Here is a 23,241-nt window from a genome sequence, read left to right on the forward strand (position 1 = left end):
TGCTCAGACCATGTCAACATTGCCATGTCATTGACAGATGTGAAGTTTTTTATGTAGTGTTGTAAAGCAAGTCTTAATTTTTATTTCAGTATTGGTTACAGAAGGTAGTGATTTAAACAAGGAAACTTTGTTATACACTACATCCTCAAAGTATGTGGACACCCTTTCAAATTTGTTGATTGAGCTATTTCAGCCACATCCATTGCTGACAGGTGTATAAAATTGAGTACAGAGCCATGCAATCCCTATAGACAAAACATTGGTAGTAGAATGGCCTTACTGAAGAGCTCTGTGACTTTCAATGTGGCACCGTCATAGGATGCCACCTTTCCAACAAGTCAGTTTGTAAAATTTCTGCCCTGCTAGAGCTGCCCCGGTCAACTGTAAGTGCTGCTATTGTGAAGTGGAAACGTCTTGGAGCAACAACAGCTCACAGAATGGGACCGCCGAGTGCTGGAGCGTGTAGAACGTATAAATCGTCTGTCCTCAGTTGCAACACTCACTACCGTGTTCCAAACTGCCTCTGGAAGCAACATCAACACAATAACTGTTATTCTGGACCTTCATGAAATGGGTTTCCATGGCCGAGCAGTTGCACACAAGCCTAAGATCAGCATGCGCAGTGCCAAGCGTCGGCTGGAGTGGTGTAAAGCTCGCTGCCATTGGACTCTGGAGCAGTGGAAGCGCGTTCTCTGGAGTACTTGATTTGAAATTCAGAATTATTATTTGAATGATCAATAATATGGAAGCCTATAATACCCTCTTCAAGTAAATTGTTATGACTGGCAATGGTATTAACAGCATAAAAACTGTAAATGATAGTGAGACAATTAGCATTATGTGTGTTATGGTGTTAGTGCATGTTGTGTAGGTACCAGGCTAAGATGTCACTGTGCTGAGCTCAGCTCAAGGTATTTGCGTTGCCCTCTTGTTACAAGAGAGTGAAGTCTAAGCAACCCGTTTACAGTACTGTACGTCTGATCATCTATGACACAATGGGGGGAAATGGTATTGGTGTTAATGTCAGCATCTTTATAACTTTATACCGTATATCTTTAGAACTTTATACCGTACCTAAATAACTTTCAGGGTTTTCAGGGTATTTTGGTGGGATGGTGTGTGTGAATGTTTTATTAATTTAACTGCATCTCATTTTAGTTTTGGCAGCGCCAGCAGAGCTCATATCAGCTTAGGTCTTGATCTAATGTGTTACCTAGTAAAACCAACTGACGTCATAGAGGGAATGAAGCTAGTGTAACCAGCTTATGTCTGACGTGATGGCAGTGTGACACAGGGGACACAAACATAGTTGTGCAAATCATAACTGCTGAGCACAATGTTCAGCCAGATGGATCCCTAACTCATATTTATGTACTGAACATTTTAATGGATTAAGCACTCAAAGCACTCCTATGCCATCAATCTGGAATTTCTCGGGCATTATCAGATGGCAAGTTAACCCAATCACAGTATCTCAAATATATGTAAGCAGCATTAAGAAATACTACTGTAAAAAATGTGTTGGTGGGAAATTAGATTGATGTTTTAGTCTTTACTGATGTTTATATCTTTATAATGGTCAGGATATAATAGTGTAAGTTGAGTTCCAGTTATAATAATTTCCTGGCTATTTACAGCAAAAGAAAGAAGTGGACATCTAAATCCATAACAACACACTGAGTGGTGTTGTCTGTAGAGCCTCAGGACATAGCAGCCTACAGTACCATCATGATGCCAAAATCAACATTTCTTACATTGGCATCTAAACTCTCACAAGTATATCAGGTCCAAATGTATTCCTATATTATGTTTTCTTGCTTCTGTACAGCCCAGTGTATGCATGCTTCTCATGACATCCAGGAGCCTGGACAACAGCTGAGTGTGCTGATGTGTTCAGAGCAGTGTGTATCTACATGGGGTTGAACAAGGTCAATGTCCTCATCCATCAATGGTGCTCAGTTCGCCTGGCAAACATGAAAGGATTCAGATTGAGGATAATCCTGATTTTTGCTGGAATACCTTTGTAAACTTAGAGTTTTAAGGTTGCATGTTTCATCTACTGCTGGTCATTTCTGATTCTGTAAATTGTGGATTCTGGCCAAAAACAAAAACAATACAGGCATAGTTGAGAGGGGAAATCATGTTAATTTTTTTATTGGTTGTTATATAAGAATAGGGGGAATTGGAAGTAGATAGTTGTTGGGGAATGTTTTTCAGCACTACTCTGGAGCTGGTGAAGATATAGACTTTGGGCATTTGGCAAGTGTACATTCCAAAATTATATATCAAAATCCCCTCAAACAGTATGGACTCAAAATAATTGGGTCATAAGCATATCATTGCACATAATATTGTAAATCAACTAAGACAGCTCCGTAATCAAGGGTAGACTATATCTCCTAGGGAAAATATTACCCAACCCTCAACATACCACAGAATTGAAAGATGACCACAAGAATACAAAGAAAAATGTCTCAAACCCTTGGTCTGGTTCCACTCACTTGAAAGTAATGTTTTGGTATTTGTGCCTTTTTAAGGCAAATAGCACATGGAAGGCAATATACAAACATATGGATTATGTTTACAGAATTTATGACAGAACATTGTTGTGCTGCAATCGTATACTCTCAGCTCACTGGGTTTGCCTTACTTTCCAATAGGAGGTGTCCAATATTATGTCCAATATTGATTGATTACACATCCGTTTTATTGACCTGTTTTCCGCACCACTTGAATCTGCAGAGTCATCTCTGTCATCTCTGTTTTCTGTTGGATCTATTAAGTGACACTGCCCCATTAAGTCACAAGAGAGTACATTTAAAGCTTGGTATTACATAAGATGTAATATCATTACTAAGCATTATCATGGTAGTTCCACAGTGTACTGTGTAATTTCTGCCATGAGGAATTAATTCCTCATTCCCTGATCTAACAATCCTTCTGGGTCCTTTGTTTTTACGGTCTGTGCAGAAACGTTTGGTCTCTCAGAAAGCTGAGTACAAATGTCAGTATCAAAACAGAAACAATCATTCAGTGTTGTTGGATGTTAGCTCCATGTCAAGAATTACTGCACCTCACCAACACAGTGGAGATGTTTAGATACCTGTGACCCTGTGTCCATTCTGTGTCACTCAAGTCAGCTCCATGCACTGAACTCCAATAGGTAGGTCACAACTGCTGATCAGTGAAGGAAGTGGCACTTGCTGCCCTCTTGGTATTCATTGGCCTAGTGGAGAGTAGTTATGGACAAGACAAATCAGTTGAAGAAAATGCAGGATCCTTTCTCCCAACATGTCATCTCTTAAGCCTATTTCCCAAAGCAGTTTTCCTACATTTGCATGTAACATCCTGCATAAGCCAATCACCAGGCTATCAAATAGGAACAGATTTACTTTGCATGCACACATGTTGATGCTTGATCTGCAGCCTCATGCAATAATGTGTGTTTCACAACCTAAAGTCACTGTCACACGTTGAGTTGATCTGACCTTTATGATAGCAGGTACAGTATGATTAAATTATACACTGAGTGTACAAAACTAATATTGAGTTGTACCCCCTTTTGCCCTCAGAACAGCATCAACTTGTCGGTGCATGGACTCCACAAGGTGTCAAAAGCGTTCCACAGGGATTCTGGCCCATGTTGACTCCAACGCTTCCCACAGTTGTGTCAAGTTGACTGGATGTCCTTTGGGTGGTGGATCATTCTTGATACACACGAGAAAATGTTGAGCGTAAAAAACCCATTAGCGTTGCAGTTCTTGACACCGTCAAACCGGTGCGCCTGGCATCTACTACCATACCCCTTTCAAAGGCACTGAAATATTTTGTCTTGCCCGTTGACCCTCTGAATGGCACACATACACAATCCATGTCTCAATTGTCTCAAGGCTTTACAATCCTTATTTAACCTGTCTCCTTCCCTTCATCTATACTGATTGAAGTGGATTTAACCAGTGACATCAATCAGGAATCATAGCTTTCACCTGGATTCACCTGGTCAGTCTATGTCATGGAAAGAGCAGGTGCCCTTAATGTTTTGTACACTCAGTGTAGTTTGTGAAAACATGCATCAGTAATGCCCAACTATGCCAGAACATGTCCAGTCCAATGTTGGCATTGGCGAGAGCCTTGTTCCAGATTAAAGAGTAAGCCCAAATTAATCTTTTTTATTACTATGCTCAAAAAAAACGCCTAGGTTGAGATATGACAATAAAATTGAGGTCTAGCATATAATTTGTCCTGAGTAATAAATTACGCATTTGGTGAGTGGGTGGAGAAAGATGGGAGAAAAAGAGACCACAGCAAGCAGAAGAGAAAAGAGAGAGAGAGTTCAAACTAACAAGGGAGAGACAAAAAGAGTGATTGGAGGATTGGAGTATAAGGGAGCGTAAGCAAGGAAGAGAAGGAATCCTTCAATAAAGGTAGCAGGCAGCACATCCTTAGAGCCACAGGAGAGATGTACATACAGCATCACTCAAGGAACCTCAAATGCCACAAGATTATGAAGATTTGAGATATATTTGAGAGGCGAAACACGGCAGCGACATATCGAAAGCCTGGATTAGTTGCTTTTTCATTTTATTTCATTTTGCCCAGCCTCCAGTATGGGGACAGAGTGCAGTCTGCGGGGGTCCCTGGCGCTCACCCTCAACATTGTAGCATTTACGTGTGCCCTGTCAGCAGTGACCACTAGCTTCTGGTGCGAGGGGACCAGGAAGGTGGTCAAGCCTTTCTGCACGGGGCCGGTGACGACCAGGCAGTCGTACTGCATTCGCTTCAACAGCAGTAACATCAATGACAGCAGGCTGGTGCAGTACATCTGGGAGTCGGGAGAAGAGAAGTTCCTGATGAGGAAGTTCCACACCGGCATCTTCTTCTCCTGTGAGCAGGCTGCTGACATGAATGGTAAATGACGTTCAACTTGCAGAAATGTTGAAATAGAACATGCGACTATGTTGGCCGCTCAGCATCTGGTCCTGTGTGACCATGCTCTCTAAACCTGATGTGGTTTGGGTACATTACAACAGGAAGTGAAGGAGGAAGTACATTGGGAGAGACTAAAATAAGATCAAGATGCAAATGATTTGACAGTCTACTATTTACTTGCACAATTACATCATGATGTTGTTTTGTCTTTTTTTAGTCTTTGAGATTTGATAAAATAAGCTAAAAGTAATGTTCTATTTGGTATCAGGTTACTTGTGTTGATTTTACTGAAATGGACTGACGTTATAACGATGCATCAGTTTTAGTAGGAGTTTTACAGTATGGAGATCATTGAGTGCAATAATTGAAATGCTTGCAGAACTCTGTGACCCAACATTGATTTGCTATGATTGCTGTGAGAGTCAGCAGTAGCCAGTCCTGAGGTGTAACAGAACAAACAGCTGTGAGAGTCAGCAGTAGCCAGTCCTGAGGTGTAACAGAACAAACAGCTGTGAGAGTCAGCAGTAGCCAGTCCTGAGGTGTGACAGAACAAACAGCTGTGAGAGTCAGCAGTAACCAGTCCTGAGGTGTGGCAGAACAAACAGCTGTGAGAGTCAGCAGTAGCCAGTCCTGAGGTGTAACAGAACAAACAGCTGTGAGAGTCAGCAGTAGCCAGTCCTGAGGTGTGGCAGAACAAACAGCTGTGAGAGTCAGCAGTAGCCAGTCCTGAGGTGTGACAGAACAAACAGCTGTGAGAGTCAGCAGTAACCAGTCCTGAGGTGTGACAGAACAAACAGCTGTGAGAGTCAGCAGTAACCAGTCCTGAGGTGTAACAGAACAAACAGCTGTGAGAGTCAGCAGTAGCCAGTCCTGAGGTGTAACAGAACAAACAGCTGTGAGAGTCAGCAGTAGCCAGTCCTGAGGTGTGACAGAACAAACAGCTGTGAGAGTCAGCAGTAGCCAGTCCTGAGGTGTGGCAGAACAAACAGCTGTGAGAGTCAGCAGTAGCCAGTCCTGAGGTGTGACAGAACAAACAGCTGTGAGAGTCAGCAGTAGCCAGTCCTGAGGTGTGACAGAACAAACAGCTGTGAGAGTCAGCAGTAGCCAGTCCTGAGGTGTGACAGAACAAACAGCTGTGAGAGTCAGCAGTAACCAGTCCTGAGGTGTGACAGAACAAACAGCTGTGAGAGTCAGCAGTAGCCAGTCCTGAGGTGTGCCAGAACAAGCAGCTTGGTGGGATAGAAAAAGGACTGAAGACATGAGGACTGGAGATTTATCTTGGGGAGTAATCAGTCAAACAACATGAAGGTGAAAATCCTGATAATAACCATTTAGCTGATGCTTCTGTACATACTAACACATTTATATTTCATCTATAGAAAATAACGAAGAAGGGTAAAATTTGTTTTGATTGCATTACCTATTTCTACAACTACAATTTACATAAGAAGATAAGAAAAAGAACCAGACTAGGCTACATGAACTAAATGAATGTTTCTTTGCTTCCAGGATTTAACTGCAGAGACTTTAAAGACATTGCACCTGACCATGAAAAAGGTAGGTAAAACCCATTTATAAAACGATTATCTTTCAGTCTAGTAGTGTAAAGCCCTGATAAATCTATATTGTCCTCTTGACCACAACTTTATATAAGTCCAGTCATCAAAAATATATCAAGACAGTGATTTTATAGGATGATGCCATTTGCAAGTGTCCCCTTTTTCACTCTCTTAACAACATCTATATGAAGCATCAACAATTGTTCATAATCTGCTGTGAAAAGAAATAAAGACAGTCATACACTCTATATGTGCTCCCAATAATTGAATGGGTAAACGCAACACTACCCCACTACCCATTAAGTTATTGGTAGTATATATAGACTTTATTTCATTTTTTTCACAAGTGTACTATTCCTCTGCAACTTTTTTTGGAATGTCCATCAACTCTTGCTTTTTACTGGAACATAATCTACCGTGACTGCAATCGGTGCTTCCTTAGGAAATCCAAAACAACAGTCTAAAAACAAAAGTAAAGCTGTTGTAGTAGTTTTACATTAGAAGCAGCTTTCATCTTATTATCAGTGGCACCTGTCGTCTCTATCCAAGTCCCACCAGAGCAGGCCTACAGAGAGTGCCACGACTTCCGCCGAAGTTGGTCCCTCTCCTTGTTCGGGCGGCGTTCGGCGTCACCAACCTTCTAGCCATCGCCGATCCACTTTTCATTTTCCATTGGTTTTGTCTTGTCTTCCATCACACCTGGTTCCAATTCCATCAATTATATGTTGTGTATTTAACCCTCTGTTCCCTCCCACGTCCTTGTCCGTAATTGTTTGTTGTAGTGCTTGTGCATGGTATGCTGGTTTACTGGGTTTTGTTTGACCCCTTTCATGTATTGTTCTGTTGACGGTGGTTTATGTTTATTAAACGACACCGTTGTAAATCAGTTTTCGCTCTCCTGCGCCTGACTTCTCTGCCGCCAGTACGCACCTCATTACAGAGAGCTCAGGGGTCTCTTCCTGTCTGGGTCTGTGGAGTTGATGTCTCCCTTCCTATAGGTGGGATTATTTAGTAGAGGGAAGTGGATTCTAGAGGCGACAGTAGTACTCACTCTGACTGACTCCTCTCTTCCTTCTATTCCCAGGGGTCCTGTGGCTGTGCATCACAGCTGAGTGTCTCTACCTCATCCTGCTGTTCACGGGTGGTGTACTCATGTGGTTAGAGCTGTGTCCTTGCCTCAGCATCATGAACAAGCTGAAGCTCAACGCCTTTGCTGCTATGTTCACCGCACTGTCAGGTAACACATCTGTGCCTGGGAATGATGTACACAGTCATATTTCTTTAAAAAAATGTGACGTTCACCATTTGTCAAATGAACAAGTCATCAAAGAATACTTTCATACAGTCACTCAAAGCTGATCACCAGCCATTGAGGAGTTGATTATCTCCCTGCATCCTTAACTATGAAGTCAGCTTCACAGAGGGGGCTCAATAGTGAGTGGACATCCCCTGGCTCCGTTTCTCAATGACCAGAGGCCATGTCAACCTCCATGCCACGCTGTCACACTAAGGCTGGCACTGGGCTGGTCAAATTGGATAGAAAGCCTACAGTAGACAGGCTTTGGGAGTCCCAGCTCCACAGTAGAGCAGAGGCCAGCGTGTCTGTGTGTAACACTAACCACCAAGGGGATTACATCATCTAATACCATGCAAGCAACCCACTAACCATCCCAGGCAGGCAGAGACCGGCCAGAGTGACTGTGGCTAGTCCATATCCTAAATGGATTATTTCAATTTTACAGATACGATATTCAGTGCACTGCTGAATCTACAGTTTTCATCCTTTCAAAGACCATTTCCAAAGCTGATAGGAGGGAAATCAAGATGTTGTTGAGAAAATGTATGTCAATCAGGAGTCATGTTCATTTAGATTCACTCACTGTATTGTCAATAATAGTTATTGTGTTGCTATCCATCTGTCAAACTGTATTGTAGGGGTAAGTAGGAGTGAATATACACATTTAAAATGGGGTTTATGCACCACAGAATTTGTGGAATCCCTACAGCTAACTCTCCTTGGGTCTGTGGTACAAATATGAATGTGAATATGAATATGATTTTGTTAGTAGAAAAGCAGAGCAATAATAGTAGCAGGGTGGGATGGGAGCCTTGCTCAGGGAGGTACAGTTGTAGGGAAGCTAGCCTAGCTAAGTGCTAACATAGCGCGTAGAGCAGTGGTCTATGGTCTGTGTATCCAATACCTCTGGGGATTTGCTGGTTTCTGGACTAATCGGATTGGAGACGGGGCAGTGGTTTTGGGCCAAGACAAGGCCTACCCAGAGGAGTACCCCCACCCCTCCCCTCCCACCTTCCCCTGACCCCCTCCTCTGGTTGTTAGGGCATTAATCCCAAGTAAAGCAGCTGTAGACGAGCAGAATGTTGGCAGAGAGATGGCCAAGAGGCAGCAGAGAAAGCGAGAGTAGAGGGAACACTGTGCTGTGGTGAGCTTTGATTCTTCATCCTTCTCTCTTCTATCTGTCATTGTTATGAAGGGGAATGGCTGAAACTGTATTAATGTAATCTATCAGCTTCCCCAGTAATACTATAAACTGAATATCCAGTGAATAAGGAAGCATGATCATGGTGAAAATTAATGGACTGCACTCAATGTTGTTCACACCAACACCTGTCCTCATGCAAGGTTTTTAAAATAAGTGAAAGGTATCCAAACTGATAGCCCTCAATTCATAATGTGTACAATACTGCCATGTGTGGCTACTAATATCAATTGCAGATACAATTTGTTTGCTGTACTTATACCAGTGCTTTTGAAAGGTACAACCATTATACAAAATATATATATAGTTTCATATATTATCTCAGGTTTTCATTCACCAACTTTATTTGCGTTTTGTATTGTGTTGTGTCCCTCGGGATCCAGGCCTTTTGGGGATGGTTGCCCACATGATGTTCACCACGGCCTTTCAGCTGGCTGTGGCTATGGGTCCGGAGGACTGGAGGCCCAAGACCTGGGACTACAGCTGGTCCTACATGTATGTACTGACTAGGTCACTTACCATTACACTAGGTGCTGTACAATAGGAGTTGTCTCTGATTAAACTCTAATACCCAGCTATGTGATACTCGTGCAATTTTAAGCGACGCTAGCATTCTGAGGCCATGTATAGTAGCACAGTCATGATGGAGAGAGCATGCATGCTGAGGTTAATCACACCCTCTGTACTTCTTCTTCCCCCTCCCCAGCTTAGCATGGGGCTCCTTTGCCACCTGCATGGCTTCTGCGGTGACAGCACTGAACAGGTACACCAAGACCATCGTAGAGTTCAAGTACAAGCGGCGGAACATTGAGAAGAAGCTGAGGATCAAGCAGAAGCTGCTGGAGATGGACCTGCAAGAGCAGATGTGGGACATGTACCTGACGGCTGTGCCTGCAAGTAGAGAAGGAAATGCTGGGCATCTGGACCTCCCTGTCAATGGGCACAACCCCTCCACTGGAGCAGCCTATGTAGTGGGCCTGGACAGCATGACAGAACCACAGGGAGAGGCCTACTGCTAAGACAGTGGTCACCAACCCTGGGCCTGCAGGGCCCCATTCCAATACTGTTAGAATGTACCTTCCATCCTCCCTTCATTGAGGTTATGACTGCTCCAACATGATTGGATAGGTTCCAATTCAAAACACAAAGGGGAGGAAGAAAGGATGCATTTTCACAGTATCAGAACAGGGCCTACGAGATCTATAAGGCTTTACAGGACCAGGCTTGGTGACCTCTTCATTAAAATGACCATAAATTGGCTCTCATATACAGGATCTCAAACTCACTGGACTATATAGGGCATAATGGATCCCATTGAGAAGATCATTACTAATATTATGGCTAAAGGAACATGGAGCTGACTGAATAAACAACACTTGTCCTCAACTTCCTCCTGTATGTTTCTAGAGCCAAGGCCATGACTATTCTTATCATGACTGTTATTCTGGAGCAGATGGTAAAGCTGTTTTTACAAGCTATGTTAGTAGTTTTGTTGCCACATGCGGCATGGGGCTGCAAATATCAGCCAAGTCTAGTTGCCATATGGATGCTTGGTGTACAGACGGCTATTTCCAACACGTACCGTAGGTTACAATATGGTGCTTATGTTTATGTGTGCTGTATGTAAGTTTGTGTTTGAGAGAAAGTTGGATCTTAATATTTGCTTCAGAATGTAATGAAGAAAAAGGCAGCACCCATAAACATACACAGGAAATGTATTGAACACAAACTTTGTCAGAAATTAAGGACAATACAGACTGTGAATCTGCCTATGATTCTTGGTAATATTGAGGAAATGGGTTTAAATGCCCCTCATAACTTGGGAATATTTAAATATCCACATTTTCCCAAGTCGTTTACAGTACTTCGACAATACGTCTAAGCCGCTGATGGTGAAGGACTGCCATCTAGTGGAGTAAAGGGTAAGTTCACACGAGTTCTGAGGACCTGCTTTCCGACCGTGGATGTCGCTGTCACTTTCCTCTGTATGTCCATGGTGTTACACAGTAGGCCTATGGCATTACTCACGTTACTTCTTGCGGTTTAACTGTCACAAAATAAAGTGTGACTGTTTTGATTTGTTTGCCAATACAGGTTTCATGAGGACTTGAGTTACTCCAGATGACATCAGGACCGTCACAAAATACACCAATTCAAGCTTTGTCCTGTATCCTCTTCGTGCAGCCTGTGTTTTGAATGGTAACGATGGTACCATCTATTTTCCACCTCATTGTAGTTCCCATCCTACCAGCCAAAGTCCTGCCCTGTCATCTGGTAGAAGCGCAGGTTGTGTGGCTGGTAGAACTGACGTAACCTGAGGATGACCTGAGGGTGGATGTCAGCATGTGGCCTGCCCTTGGTTCTGCCCAGGCAGTGGGGCTTGCTGCTGCCCTCTGGCTTCTTCAGGCAGGGGAAACCCTTTGTCTTGTTGAAGTAGAAGTGTTTGTCTGTGATGATCCTCTGAAGTCCCAGAAAGTCTTGGACTCTGCCCAGCTCCCCTGCAGGGTCGCTCACCAGCTTCTCCCCATGGACAAAGTGGATCTGCTCCAAGGGGAAGTGGGCCAGCCACCTCTCCAGGTGCAGAGCATACAGGCCAATCCAGATGGGGCTCCACAGGGAGTCCACCTTCAACGCCTCCTCCGTCCCGTTATGGAACGTCAGGGTCTCGAAGCTGGGAACGCCCGGAGTCTTGGATATGATCTGGGTGTAGTCAGAGATGGCGCGGGTCACAGGGTCACGCACCACCACGATCAGTTTGACCTCCTGGGACATGGCGTGGATCCGGCCGGGGCTATCCGCCGTCACAAAGTACCTGGGTGTCTTCTCCAGGACCACCTGGCCCTCCAGAGCTTTGGGCATCAGGTTCCTGAGAGGGACAATGAGGCTGTTCAATCTTATATCAAATACACAAAACACAGTCAAAATAGAATATAACCATATCCATTTGTTTTAGATCAAAGAGAGGGTTAATTCTTTGAATAACCATCAACCAATCCAAGGTACTATTGATTGAGGCCTAAAGCCAAATAAAGGGACTGAATAATCCCTTAACACCATGACCTATCTGGTCATGCTCACTCCCCACAGATCTCTATGTCATCCTGTGCCAATGAAGCCAACAGGCCTGCTGGTTCTTAATAATTGACATGGTGTTATATAGTTTTCCCCAGTGTGCTCTCCAGCCTCACTCAGCTCTTCCTCCCTGCCGGATGTTAATACACTCCCATTCAACTAAACGAGGGCTGAGGGGCACTGAAACTCGTACACACCCCTTGTAAGAGCATGTGCTACCAGGGAGAGACACTCGGCTGTCTGCCTGAATAGAATAGAATAGAAATCCAGATGAAGGACAAGAGAGAAAGAAAGGAAGGAAGAAAGAAAGAGAGACTGGGAGAAAGGAGGAGGGAGGGAGCACACAAATACAAGCAAACTCCATTAGTGAGCCCACTTTAGATTTTCCTTGGAGACAGATTTTGGCACTGTCAGAATATGTAGCTTTTGTGTTGCATTGACTCGCTTGGCATTTGCACTCAGCTTCTCTCCCTTGGAGCTGTTATCTAACCATTATCAAGATCGAGTTCAATTCCATGGGTAGTGTTTCAATAAAGAGCCTTGATTATTTTCCTCTCAGCAGAAACAATGCATACTGCAGTGCATATTCTCATTAGACAATGTGGTGCTATACTTTGATCAAGCAGCTTGATGAATATTTCCATTTTGTGAACAGTATGATATTTCAGACATCAACAGTGCTGAGAGATTAATGCTTTTTGACGATTAGTGCTTTTTGAGGTCAGTTCGGTCCGATTATAAAAAAAATTATCACGGTTTTCAATTTCAAGTTTCAATAATTTTTTGAAACATTAAATGCACTATGCATTGTGTGGCCTGAATGCTGTAACAAGACAGAATAAAACAATGAATAAAAGTCACATGATGGTAGTGACTGTCCATTACTGCTTATCTCTTATCAACCATCATTTACTCACATTACTTTAATCAAATATTTCAGTTGTGTATATTACATTTGTTTTATTTAATAACTTTAATATTTAATTCTAAGTCATCATCTCATCTCTATTGAGCTGCTGTCTATGCAGTCTGACAAAATCACAATTTTGTAGTCCTTCAAAGTAAATAAGGCATACTTTTATGACTGCTGAATGACAAATATCAATCACTTAGATCATGTACAGTATTTTCAGGTAGAGATAAACCCTCGTGAAGCAACAGCTGCTCTATAGCACCTCGTGATCGCACATTCTTCTGTCTCTTCCATAGCAGGGGTAAAAGAAACAAAGACCGGACAAGTAGATGCGCAAGGGATTGTGGTCATTGTAGTTAATTCTCACGTTTTACGCACTAAACAATAGAATATTGGCCTGTTGGAAACTACAACTCCTTACTACATCGCACAGCTGAGGCTGGATCTGATGCATCTCTAGAGAAACTGTACAATGAGCGCATTGAGCGCACCGAAGAAAACTGAACAAAATGGAATTCAAATAATTGAACCAAAGTTGGTCAATTAGTTGTTTAAAAAAACGAAAAATAACCGCTCACCACAAGACATCAAACAAGGTCCATATTGTGGGGCACTGTTCCCAAGTACCTTGAAATGCATTTGTTGTAAGAAATGTGCTATATAAATAAAGTTTGATTGATTGATCATGTAGATGTTAGGTTCAGGAGTTGGGGGAATGTTTGGTAAATTTATTTGTTTTTGGAGAACAGTCAAAATGATAAAATCATAATGGCATAGAGAACATTGCTCCAATAATATGGTAGATAATATTTGTGTTACTGATTGTACAGTTGTTCTTCAGAGTGTATGTATGGGCCATGTAGGGCTCCGGAGTGGTGCGGTCTAAGGCACTGCATCTCAGTGCTAGAGGTGTCACTACAGACTCTGGTTCGATTCCAGGCTGTATCACAACCGGCTGTGATTGGGGGTCCCATAGGGCGGTGCACAATTGGCCCAGTGTCATCCGGGTTAGGGTTTGACGAGGCTAGGCCGTCATTGTAAATAATAATTTGTTCTTAACTGACTTGCCTAGTTAAATAAAGGTTAAACACATTTTAAAAAATAAGTAAATGTAGGACAGCCCATAGAGAAATTCTCCCAGCCATTAAATAACCCCTTTAACTTGCAATACACACGGCTGACCATGCGCAAGCAGCAATTCCAAGGAGGAATGTGCATCATTCTTCACCTTTTGCAAGTTGTAAACATAATCAGAACGCAAACAATGAAACCCTCCTTTCAATCAAATATATATAAACAAATATCAACCAAACACAAATGTGTGTTTCAGCATTATCATTCTAATCATTCTAATCATCATCATCACCATTATCATCATCATCATCGATAGGTAGGTAGGTACATACCTGTACCAATTCAACCCACGTGAGTAATGTCTGTCGAAAAAGTGGGGTTCAGAGCCAAGTGCTCGAATGTCAGGATGAAGTCTTAGGAATTCCAAAAGAGCTCGTGTTCCGCCCTTTTTCACCCCTATGATGATTGCTTGGGGTAGTCTCCTTGTTGCGGTCCAGTCCTTACCAACATTGGCTGATTGCGCACCAACTGCACCTGTCGCACCTGTGCTGCCGACGGGGGATGCTGAGCGCGCACCGACATCTGTAGCCCTCTTCTCAAATGAGTCATTCTTCCTTTGCAACAGCTCAGTCAACGGTAAAAGTTGAGAGGTTTGCTTCAAATGTTTCGCAGAATCCACTAAAATAAAATCACAGCAGCCGGAGAGAATGAAGTACAGCGACGCGCAAACCACAGCAAGGGAGAACATGAAGAGAAGTTTATGCAGGAATCGCGGAACGTCTTGTTGAAGGTGATGAGAACCAGCCATACCTTCTCCCACAAACAAATTGAGGCCATTCTATGAACAACACATCTCTTCTTTCGGTACATATGGTATTCTTGTAAGCAAAAGCACATAATCATAATTCCATGCCCAAAAACATGGTGCGCCGGCTGTTCCAAGCGAAGTGCCAAATACGCTTGTCATCCCATACTGACACGCTGTTGATCTCTAAACTGTTCATCGCAATAAATTGTTCCTTCTCTCTATAATAACAATATTTTGTTGGATATAAACGACGGTGTAATGTTTCCACACACAGTTAGTATAGTATGTTCTTGCTCATCTGACACTGCTATATTAACCATCATCTGGAGATGCTGTGCGCATCTTTCAGTGCTGCTCTACCTTGATTGGAGGGATGGTAGAGAAGGCGGGTTTCACTGCTCAAACATAAACTGTTGAGCCATGATCCTGTAACAGCAGCTTAAGGCTAACTTTCTTTCTCAATGTTTGCATTAGACAGGCAATTTGCTTTCCTTCCTCAGGCTATGGTATTATGTTGGTCAGGAGGGAAATAACACCACAAGGGAACTCATTTCAGCTTTGACATCATTTTCAGGTCACAATTTCCTCAATAAATATTGATTTATGCGTGAATAAAGTAGGATACTTGTTAAAGAGATTTTTTTTGCAATTCATATTACAGTTTTTGAGGCATATATGGGAACAGCTGATCATGCAGATTTTTCAGGGGTTCCTTGCATGACTTACCACACATTATTGTTTTGCAATGATTGAATATTGTTCTTTGCATCCACAGACAGAAAGCCCTGTACATAGGCATTATGACGTAATAGGAAGCGTTGGTAATTCAACCAGGATAATCTCCAGGCAGAGGTATTAAGTAATACAGGGAGGGGGTTTGTGTCTGATTCTGCTTGTTTTTGCAGCATCATAGTGAAAATCTTGTTTTATGGAAGGACAGCCCAATAATGACTGCATTATGGGTCATATGGGTCACTTCTGATACTGTGAAATCTCCTCTGAACAGGAAACTGGGTATTGTAAGCTTACACGGTTTACCAGGAAATGGTCACTGTACAATCTGACATTGGAGACAACTCCACTTATGTCCCTTAATTTAATATGATCTGTGTACTCTGGTGGAACCTTTAAAGAGCAATCCATGGTATCATAATCAAATAATGCCCTTTCTGATTCAAACTCAGATGTAGTTTACCAGAAATCCAATGCACATCCTTATAAGTGAAAAGCTAGAACAAACAATAGACGCAAGAGGCTGAAGAGAAGCCTTCACATGGAGAGAAACCTTCACGTGGAGAGACACCTTCACAACCTTTCCGTGGAGAGAAGCCTTCACATGGAGAGAAACCTTCACATGGAGAGAAACCTTCACGACCTTCACGTGGAAAGAAGCCTTAACAAGCCTTCAGGTGGAGAGAAGCCTTAACAAGCTTTGCATAAATGAAGGCACCAGGAGATTCATATTGGATCAAATAATATGCTGTGGAAATATCAGTGACAATAACCCACAGGCACAAACTTCAGTTCAACGTCTAGTTTTGATTTACATTTGTTGTCAACTAATGGGAATTCAACATGAAATCAACAAAACATGTCACCATGTCATTGGATTCAGGTTAAAAGTTGGGTGAAAAAATGACTACTTTCCCTTACGTTGATGTCTTTTTTTCAAATCCAATCAGTTTTCCACGTTTATTCAACATCATCACATTTAAACAAAGATTTTTTTTAAATGACAGGGAAACATTGATTCAACCAGTTTTTGCCCAGTGGGAACACAATAGTTTAAACAAAGCATTTATTGTTACATTTGAAGCAAGGATCATGTGAGATAGGACAAGTTATTTTATTGTGTTATTTTTGTAATTTATTTTTTACTTTATCTTATTTAGTAAATATTTTCTTAATTATATTTTCTTAAAACTGAATTGTTGGTTAAGGGCTTGTAAGTAAGCATTTCACAGTAAGGTCTACACATGTTGCACTTGGCGCATGTGACAAATAACATTTGATTTCATTTCATTTGAAGAGAGAATTCAAACAGTTTGCTGTGAAAGCACAAGGTATTGCCACCAATGATGTGGATTCAATACGGGGACCCTGTCTTTCTCTTCCAGACTCACATCTGAAGGTTGGCAAAATAATAGAGGCTTTCATCTACATCTAAATTAGACAGTGTCCATCACTGGTTTCCTAAAATACACAGCATCAGCTGGATATGTGTGTTCAACATTCACCTTCTGCTACCATTTCTGTCAAGCGTAAACGCACACAGTATGATGCATACATTCGATGAATCCAACGTATGCACCACACAGAATGCACTGCAATGCCTCTGCAATGCAATGCTGCAAGGCAAACACAGCATTCCACTGGAAATTAATGTACTTCTGGTGTACCAAAATACAATAACGCTGTCGGTGTGATCGAGGCGTTACAGTCATGCAGGATACCTGCTGTGCAGTGCAGTGACCTGGTTTCTGCATCACATCTGGGATCATTGTTTAATAAGACCCGGTGCATTGTAAATACGTAGGGATTATAGATCACTTTAGAAAGCAGAGACATGTTTACGCGTCTGTTATCTCAGATAAATCCCTGTTTGTTCTGGAAAATGACCACATTGGATTATAGGGTGGAGAAATGATGGGTGAAGATGTGAGGATGCTGCTGCTACCCTCTACTGAATTCACCTTCCTACGGCTGACATTCCACAGCCTCACATGCCCCAAGCATCTCTGATCGTGTGTGTGTGTGTGTGTGTGTGTGTGTGTGTGTGTGTGTGTACATGGTTAGTTCTGTCAGTGAACAGTCATAAACTCAGCAAAAAAAGAAACGCCCCTTTTTCAGGACCCTGTCTTTCAAAGATAATTCGTAAAAATCCAAATAACTTCACAGATCTTTATTGTAAAAGGTTTAAACACTGTTTCCCATGCTTGTTCAATGAACCATAAACAATTAATGAACATGCACCTGTGGAACGGTCGTTAAGACACTAACAGCTTACAGACGGTAGGCAATTAAGGTCACAGATATGAAAACATAGGACACTAAAGAGGCCTTTCTACTGACTCTGAAAAACACCAAAAGAAAGATGTCCAGGGTCCCTGCTCATCTGTGTGAACGTGCCTTAGGCATGCTGCAAGGAGGCATGAGGACTGCAGATGTGGCCAGGGCAATAAATTGCAATGTCTGTACTGTGAGACGCCTAAGACAGTGCTACAGGGAGACAGGACGGACAGCTGATCGTCCTCGCGGTGGCAGACCACGTGTAAAAACACCTGCACAGGATCGGTACATCTGAACATCACATCTGTGGGACAGGTACAGGATGGCAACAACAACTGCCCGAGTTACACCAGGAACGCACAATCCCTCCATCAGTGCTCAGACTGTCCGCAATAGGCTGAGAGAGGCTGGACTGAGGGCTTGTAGGCCTGTTGTAAGGCAGGTCTTCACCAGACATCACCAGCAACAACGTCGCCTATGGGCACAAACCCACCGTCGCTGGACCAGACAGGATTCACGTTTATCATCAAAGGAATGAGTGTTACACTGGAGCGGGATCGATTTGGAGGTGGAGGGTCCATCATGGTCTGGGGCGGTGTGTCACATCATCATCGGACTGAGCTTGTTGTCATTGCAGGCAATCTTAACGCTGTGCAATACAGGGAAGACATCCTCCTCCCTCATGTGGTACCCTTCCTGCAGGCTCATCCTGACATGACCCTCCAGCATGACAATGCCACCAGCCATTTTGCTCATTCTGTGCGTGATTTCCTGCAAGACAGGAATGTCAGTGTTCTGCCATGGCCAGCGACGAGCCCGGATCTCAATCCCATTGAGCACGTCTGGGATCTGTTGGATCGGAGGGTGAGGGCTAGGGTCATTCCCCCCAGAAATATCCGGGAACTTGCAGATGCCTTGGTGGAAGAGTGGGGTAACATCTCACAGCAAGAACTGGCAAATCTGGTGCAGTCCATGAGGAGGAGATGCACTGCAGTACTTAATGCAGCTGATGGCCACACCAGATACTGTTACTTTTGATTTTGACCCCCCCCCCCCTTTGTTCAGGGACACATTATTCAATTTCTGTTAGTCACATGTCTGTGGAACTTGTTTAGTTTATGTCTCAGTTGTTGAATCTTGTCATGTTCATACAAATATTTACACATGTTAAGTTTGCTGAAAATAAACGCAGTTGACAGTGAGAGGACATTTCTTTTTTTGCTGAGTTAATGTTATACTGTACCACTGCAATACTATTGTGACACTCAAATCATGTTAGATGGGTGATAGAGATATTTGTCCACTGTAGGTTTGCTGCTAAGTGGTAAGTGTCATCTGTTGAATTGTTAGTCTCAGGAAATAAAGATGGTAACTCACTCAAACTCTGAAGGGAGATACATGTAAGTGTGATCAATATATATGTGCCATTTCTTACTTCATAACGAAGCAGAGCTGCTTCTCTGTAGTTAACAGGAAGATATTCTTCTGCAACTGAAATGACAGGTCTTTCTCACAGCTGCTCCAAGGCAATTGGTCTGTTGTGAGGTTAAATCAATACTGTGCTGTAATACTTCTTCCCAATATTTATTTCATGGCTTGTGGTTCTGTTTTAGTTCTTAGTGCTTTGTAAAGGTAAACTTTCCTAAACATGTTCTTAAATAAATAGGTATACTATGAGAAATGACTATAATAGTATTGTTAACTGTTTCTATAGAACCCGCTCCTCTTCTATTTCAACGTGCTGAATCTCAATCCAATTCTCTGAATCCAGTAGATTACCTATAGAGATCTTCTTAAATGTATGCAGAGGCCTGTTCACAATAGTATGCTAATGTGGCCCCACATGTGACATTTTTACCTTGTACGCCTCCCCATCCTGCAATCACAGATAAGACTCTTGACCTCTGAGCTGAGTACTAAGAGATTGTTATGTCGTGTTATTTTCAAAAGGTGTATTGCTCTTCAAGTATCTTTGGTCTATACCCAATCATGTAAGCTTAAAACGCCCCCAGAAAATGAATTAGTCACCACTGGTCCACAATAATCGTTCCTTATTATCACACAATATAACTGCCCTCAACATGTCCAATGAATATTTAATACAAAATGTTACATTAATTGGAACTAAAAAAGTGTCTGTGACGTACTGTAGGAATAGCAGCTCTTTCAACAAACATTGTCCTTATATCATCAGTGCGGTATCATTACACTAACCGTATTTTCTCTCTCCAAAACCGGTCCAAAGGATAAGGTTACTTTCCAAATCCCCCTAGTACACTAGTAATTGTTGAGTGAAGGTCTGAGCACTATACTGCTGTCCTGAAAGGCAATATATCCTCTTGATTAGAACTAAAGCCCTTAAACCCACTGTCACCTCCAGATAATAATATTTTAAAGGAGATTACTCTTTACTTCTTGAGTATTCAGAGATTAATACAGGATCCCTATCTATGACTAGATTAAAAACTGTAATCTCATTTGCAAAAAACATCGTGTTTCTTTATCCTATTTTTATTCTGTACAAATCCTGAATTGTGATGATTCAATCAATATAGTCTATCCTTTATTCTGCAGGTGTTATATTTCTTGAGAACAAAAAAACAACATTATGAAGACCCGGACTAGACTGGGTAGCTCTCTACTGAAGACATGACAAGGAGAGGGTGTTTGATATCAATGCGATCTATTATAGAAATGACAATTGTTCAATCAATGAAAAATGTACAAACAAATATAAGAGATTATTCACAAATAATTTAAACAAGCAAGTAATACAACAGACAACTTTATAAAGAAGAATTCTTTCTATCAATATCATTTTTCTTTTCTGATGGAAATAGTAAGCTACATTTGAAGTGACTCAAACATGGTTGCTTATTTTGGCCTCTCAATGAACGTGTACTCCTGAATAAATATTTCTCAAAGGCATGGTCAGAGAATGCAAAATAAGGTAGACTGAAAGCAGGCTGATAATCCATATGTATTATATATATATATATATGTATTATATATATATATATATACACATATATATATACACACTGTACCAGTCAAAAGTTTGGACACACCTACTCATTCAAGGGTTTTTCTTTATTTGTATTTTTACATTGTAGATTATTAGTGAAGGTATCAAAACTATGACATAATACATATGGAATCATGTAGTAAACAAAAAAAGTCTTAAACAAATCAAAATATATTTTAGATTTTAGATTCTTCAAGGTAGCCTTGATGACAGCTTTGCACACTCTTGGCATTCTCTCAACCGGCTTCACCTGGAATGCATTTCCAACAGTTTGAAGGAGTTCCCACATATGCTCAGCACTTGTTGGCAGCTTTTCCTTCACTCTGCAGTCCAACTCATCCCAAACCATCTCAATTGGGTTGAGATCGGGTGATTGTGGAGGCCAGGTCATCTGATGCAGCACTCCAGCACTCTCCTTCTTGGTCAAATAGCCCTTACACAAGCTGGAGGTGTGTTGGATCATTGTCCTGTTTAAAAACAAATGATAATCCCACTAAGCGCAAACCAGATGGGATGGCGTATCGCTGCAGAATGCTGTGGTAGCCATGCTGGCTAAGTGTGCCTTGAATTCTAAATAAATTACTGACAGTGTCACCAGCAAAGCACCCCCACACCATCACACCTCCTCCTCCATGCTTCACAGTTGAAACCACACATGCAGAGATCAACCGTACTCTGCGTCGCAAAAAGACACGGCGGTTGGAACAAAAAAATCTCACATTTGGACTCATCAGACCAAAGGACAGATTTCCACCGGTCTAATTTCCATTGCTCGTGTTTCTAGGCCCAAGCAAGTCTCTTCTTATTATTGGTGTCCTTTAGTAGTGGTTTCTTTGCAGCAATTTGACCATGAAGGCCTAATTCATGCAGTCTCCTCTGAACAGTTGATGTTGAGATGTGTCTTTTACTTGAACTCTGTGAAGCATTTATTTGGGATGCAACTTCTGAGGCTGGTAACTAATGAACTTATCCTCTACAGCAGAAGTAACTCTGGGTCTTCCTTTCCTGTGGCGGTCCTCATGAGAGCCAGTTTCATCATAGCGCTTGATGGTTTTTGCGACTGTACAACTTTCAAAGTTCTTGTCATTTTCCGGATTGACTGAACTTTATGTCTTAAAGTAATGGTGGACTTCCGTTTCTGTCAGCTGTCATCAAGGCTACCTTGAAGAATCTAAAATATATTTAGATTTGTTTAACACTTTTTTGGTTACTACATGATTCCATGTGTATATTTCATAGTTTTGATTCTCTTCACTATTATTCTACAATGTAGAAAATAGTAAAAATAAAGAAAAACCCTTGAATGAGTGTAACGCCCTGGCCATAGAGAGGGGTTTTTGTTCTTTATTTTGGATAGGCCAGGGTGTTACATTGGGTGGGCGTTCTATGTGCATTTTTCTATGTTGGTTTGTTTTATTGATTTTGGCCGTGTGGCTTCCAATCAGGCACAGCTGTAGAGCGTTGTTTACATTTACATTTAAGTAATTTAGCAGACGCTCTTATCCAGAGCGACTTACAAATTGGTGCATTCACCTTACGATATCCAGTGGAACAACCACTTTACAATAGTGCATCTAAATCTTTTAAGGGGGGAGGGGGGGGGTTAGAAGGATTACTTTATCCTATCCCAGGTATTCCTTAAAGAGGTGGGGTTTCAGGTGTCTCCGGAAGGTGGTGATTGACTCCGCTGTCCTGGCGTCGTGAGGGAGCTTGTTCCACCATTGGGGTGCCAGAGCAGCGAACAGTTTTGACTGGGCTGAGCGGGAACTGTGCTTCCTCAGAGGTAGGGAGGCGAGCAGGCCAGAGGTGGATGAACGCAGTGCCCTTGTTTGGGTGTAGGGCCTGATCAGAGCCTGAAGGTACGGAGGTGCCGTTCCCCTCACAGCTCCGTAGGCAAGCACCATGGTCTTGTAGCGGATAAGACTACTAGAAGTTGTTGCTGATTGGGAGTCACACATAAGGAGCATGTTTTTCCTTTGGGTTTTGTGGGTAATTGTTTCTGTTAGTGTTTTGTACCTGACAGGACTGTTTAGCTGTCGGTTTTCTTGTTTTGTGTAGTGTTCATTAGTAATTAAATAACTATGAACACTAACTCCGCTGCGTATTGGTCCACTTTTTCAGACGATGACTTCTCTGTTTCGTCTGACGATGAAGACAGCCGTTACAATGAGTTGGTGTGTCCAAACTTTTGACTAGTACTGTATATACTGAATACATTATTTTTAAGTATTTTGTATTTTTACAATTACCATTCTTTCCAATCACTATTCATCGAGGATGCAGCTTATTCAGAATATAATAAGATCCTTATAACCAAGAAGTGGGGTTTCCTCAACATATTTCTTAATATACCA

The 23,241-nt window shown here is 42.1% G+C and overlaps 2 protein-coding genes across 2 annotated transcripts; one reads left to right on the plus strand and one right to left on the minus strand.

Moving 5' to 3' along the window:
- Positions 1-4,607: 4,607 nt before the first annotated feature.
- LOC115195674 (germ cell-specific gene 1-like protein) lies at positions 4,608-10,372 on the plus strand. The gene is made up of 4 exons (XM_029755825.1): positions 4,608-4,908; positions 6,439-6,486; positions 9,370-9,481; positions 9,693-10,372. The coding sequence occupies exons 1-4, from the start codon at positions 4,608-4,610 to the stop codon at positions 10,003-10,005; spliced, it is 774 nt and encodes a 257-aa protein (XP_029611685.1). The 3' UTR covers positions 10,006-10,372.
- Positions 10,373-10,703: 331 nt separating this feature from the next.
- Positions 10,704-15,147, minus strand: LOC115204580 (heparan sulfate glucosamine 3-O-sulfotransferase 6). The gene is made up of 2 exons (XM_029770277.1): positions 14,378-15,147; positions 10,704-11,852 (listed from the first exon to the last, which is right to left on the minus strand). Exons 1-2 carry the CDS (start codon positions 14,851-14,853, stop codon positions 11,231-11,233), a joined length of 1,098 nt encoding a protein of 365 aa, XP_029626137.1. The 5' UTR covers positions 14,854-15,147; the 3' UTR covers positions 10,704-11,230.
- Between the last annotated feature and the right edge of the window lie 8,094 nt (positions 15,148-23,241).

Source organism: Salmo trutta, chromosome 1, assembly GCF_901001165.1.
Source record: "Salmo trutta chromosome 1, fSalTru1.1, whole genome shotgun sequence".
Lineage (NCBI taxonomy): Eukaryota > Metazoa > Chordata > Actinopteri > Salmoniformes > Salmonidae > Salmo > Salmo trutta.

Coding starts and splice junctions, on each gene's coding strand:
- LOC115195674 (XM_029755825.1), top strand. CDS start 4,608: ATGGGGACAGAGTGCAGTCTGCGGGGGTCCCTGGCGCTCACCCTCAAC. Junction 6,487..9,369: donor TGCACCTGACCATGAAAAAG/GTAGGTAAAACC, acceptor CTCGGGATCCAG/GCCTTTTGGGGATGGTTGCC. Junction 9,482..9,692: donor GACTACAGCTGGTCCTACAT/GTATGTACTGAC, acceptor CCCCCTCCCCAG/CTTAGCATGGGGCTCCTTTG.
- LOC115204580 (XM_029770277.1), bottom strand. CDS start 14,853: ATGGCTGGTTCTCATCACCTTCAACAAGACGTTCCGCGATTCCTGCAT. Junction 11,853..14,377: donor CGTGGGTTGAATTGGTACAG/GTATGTACCTAC, acceptor TGTCCCTCTCAG/GAACCTGATGCCCAAAGCTC.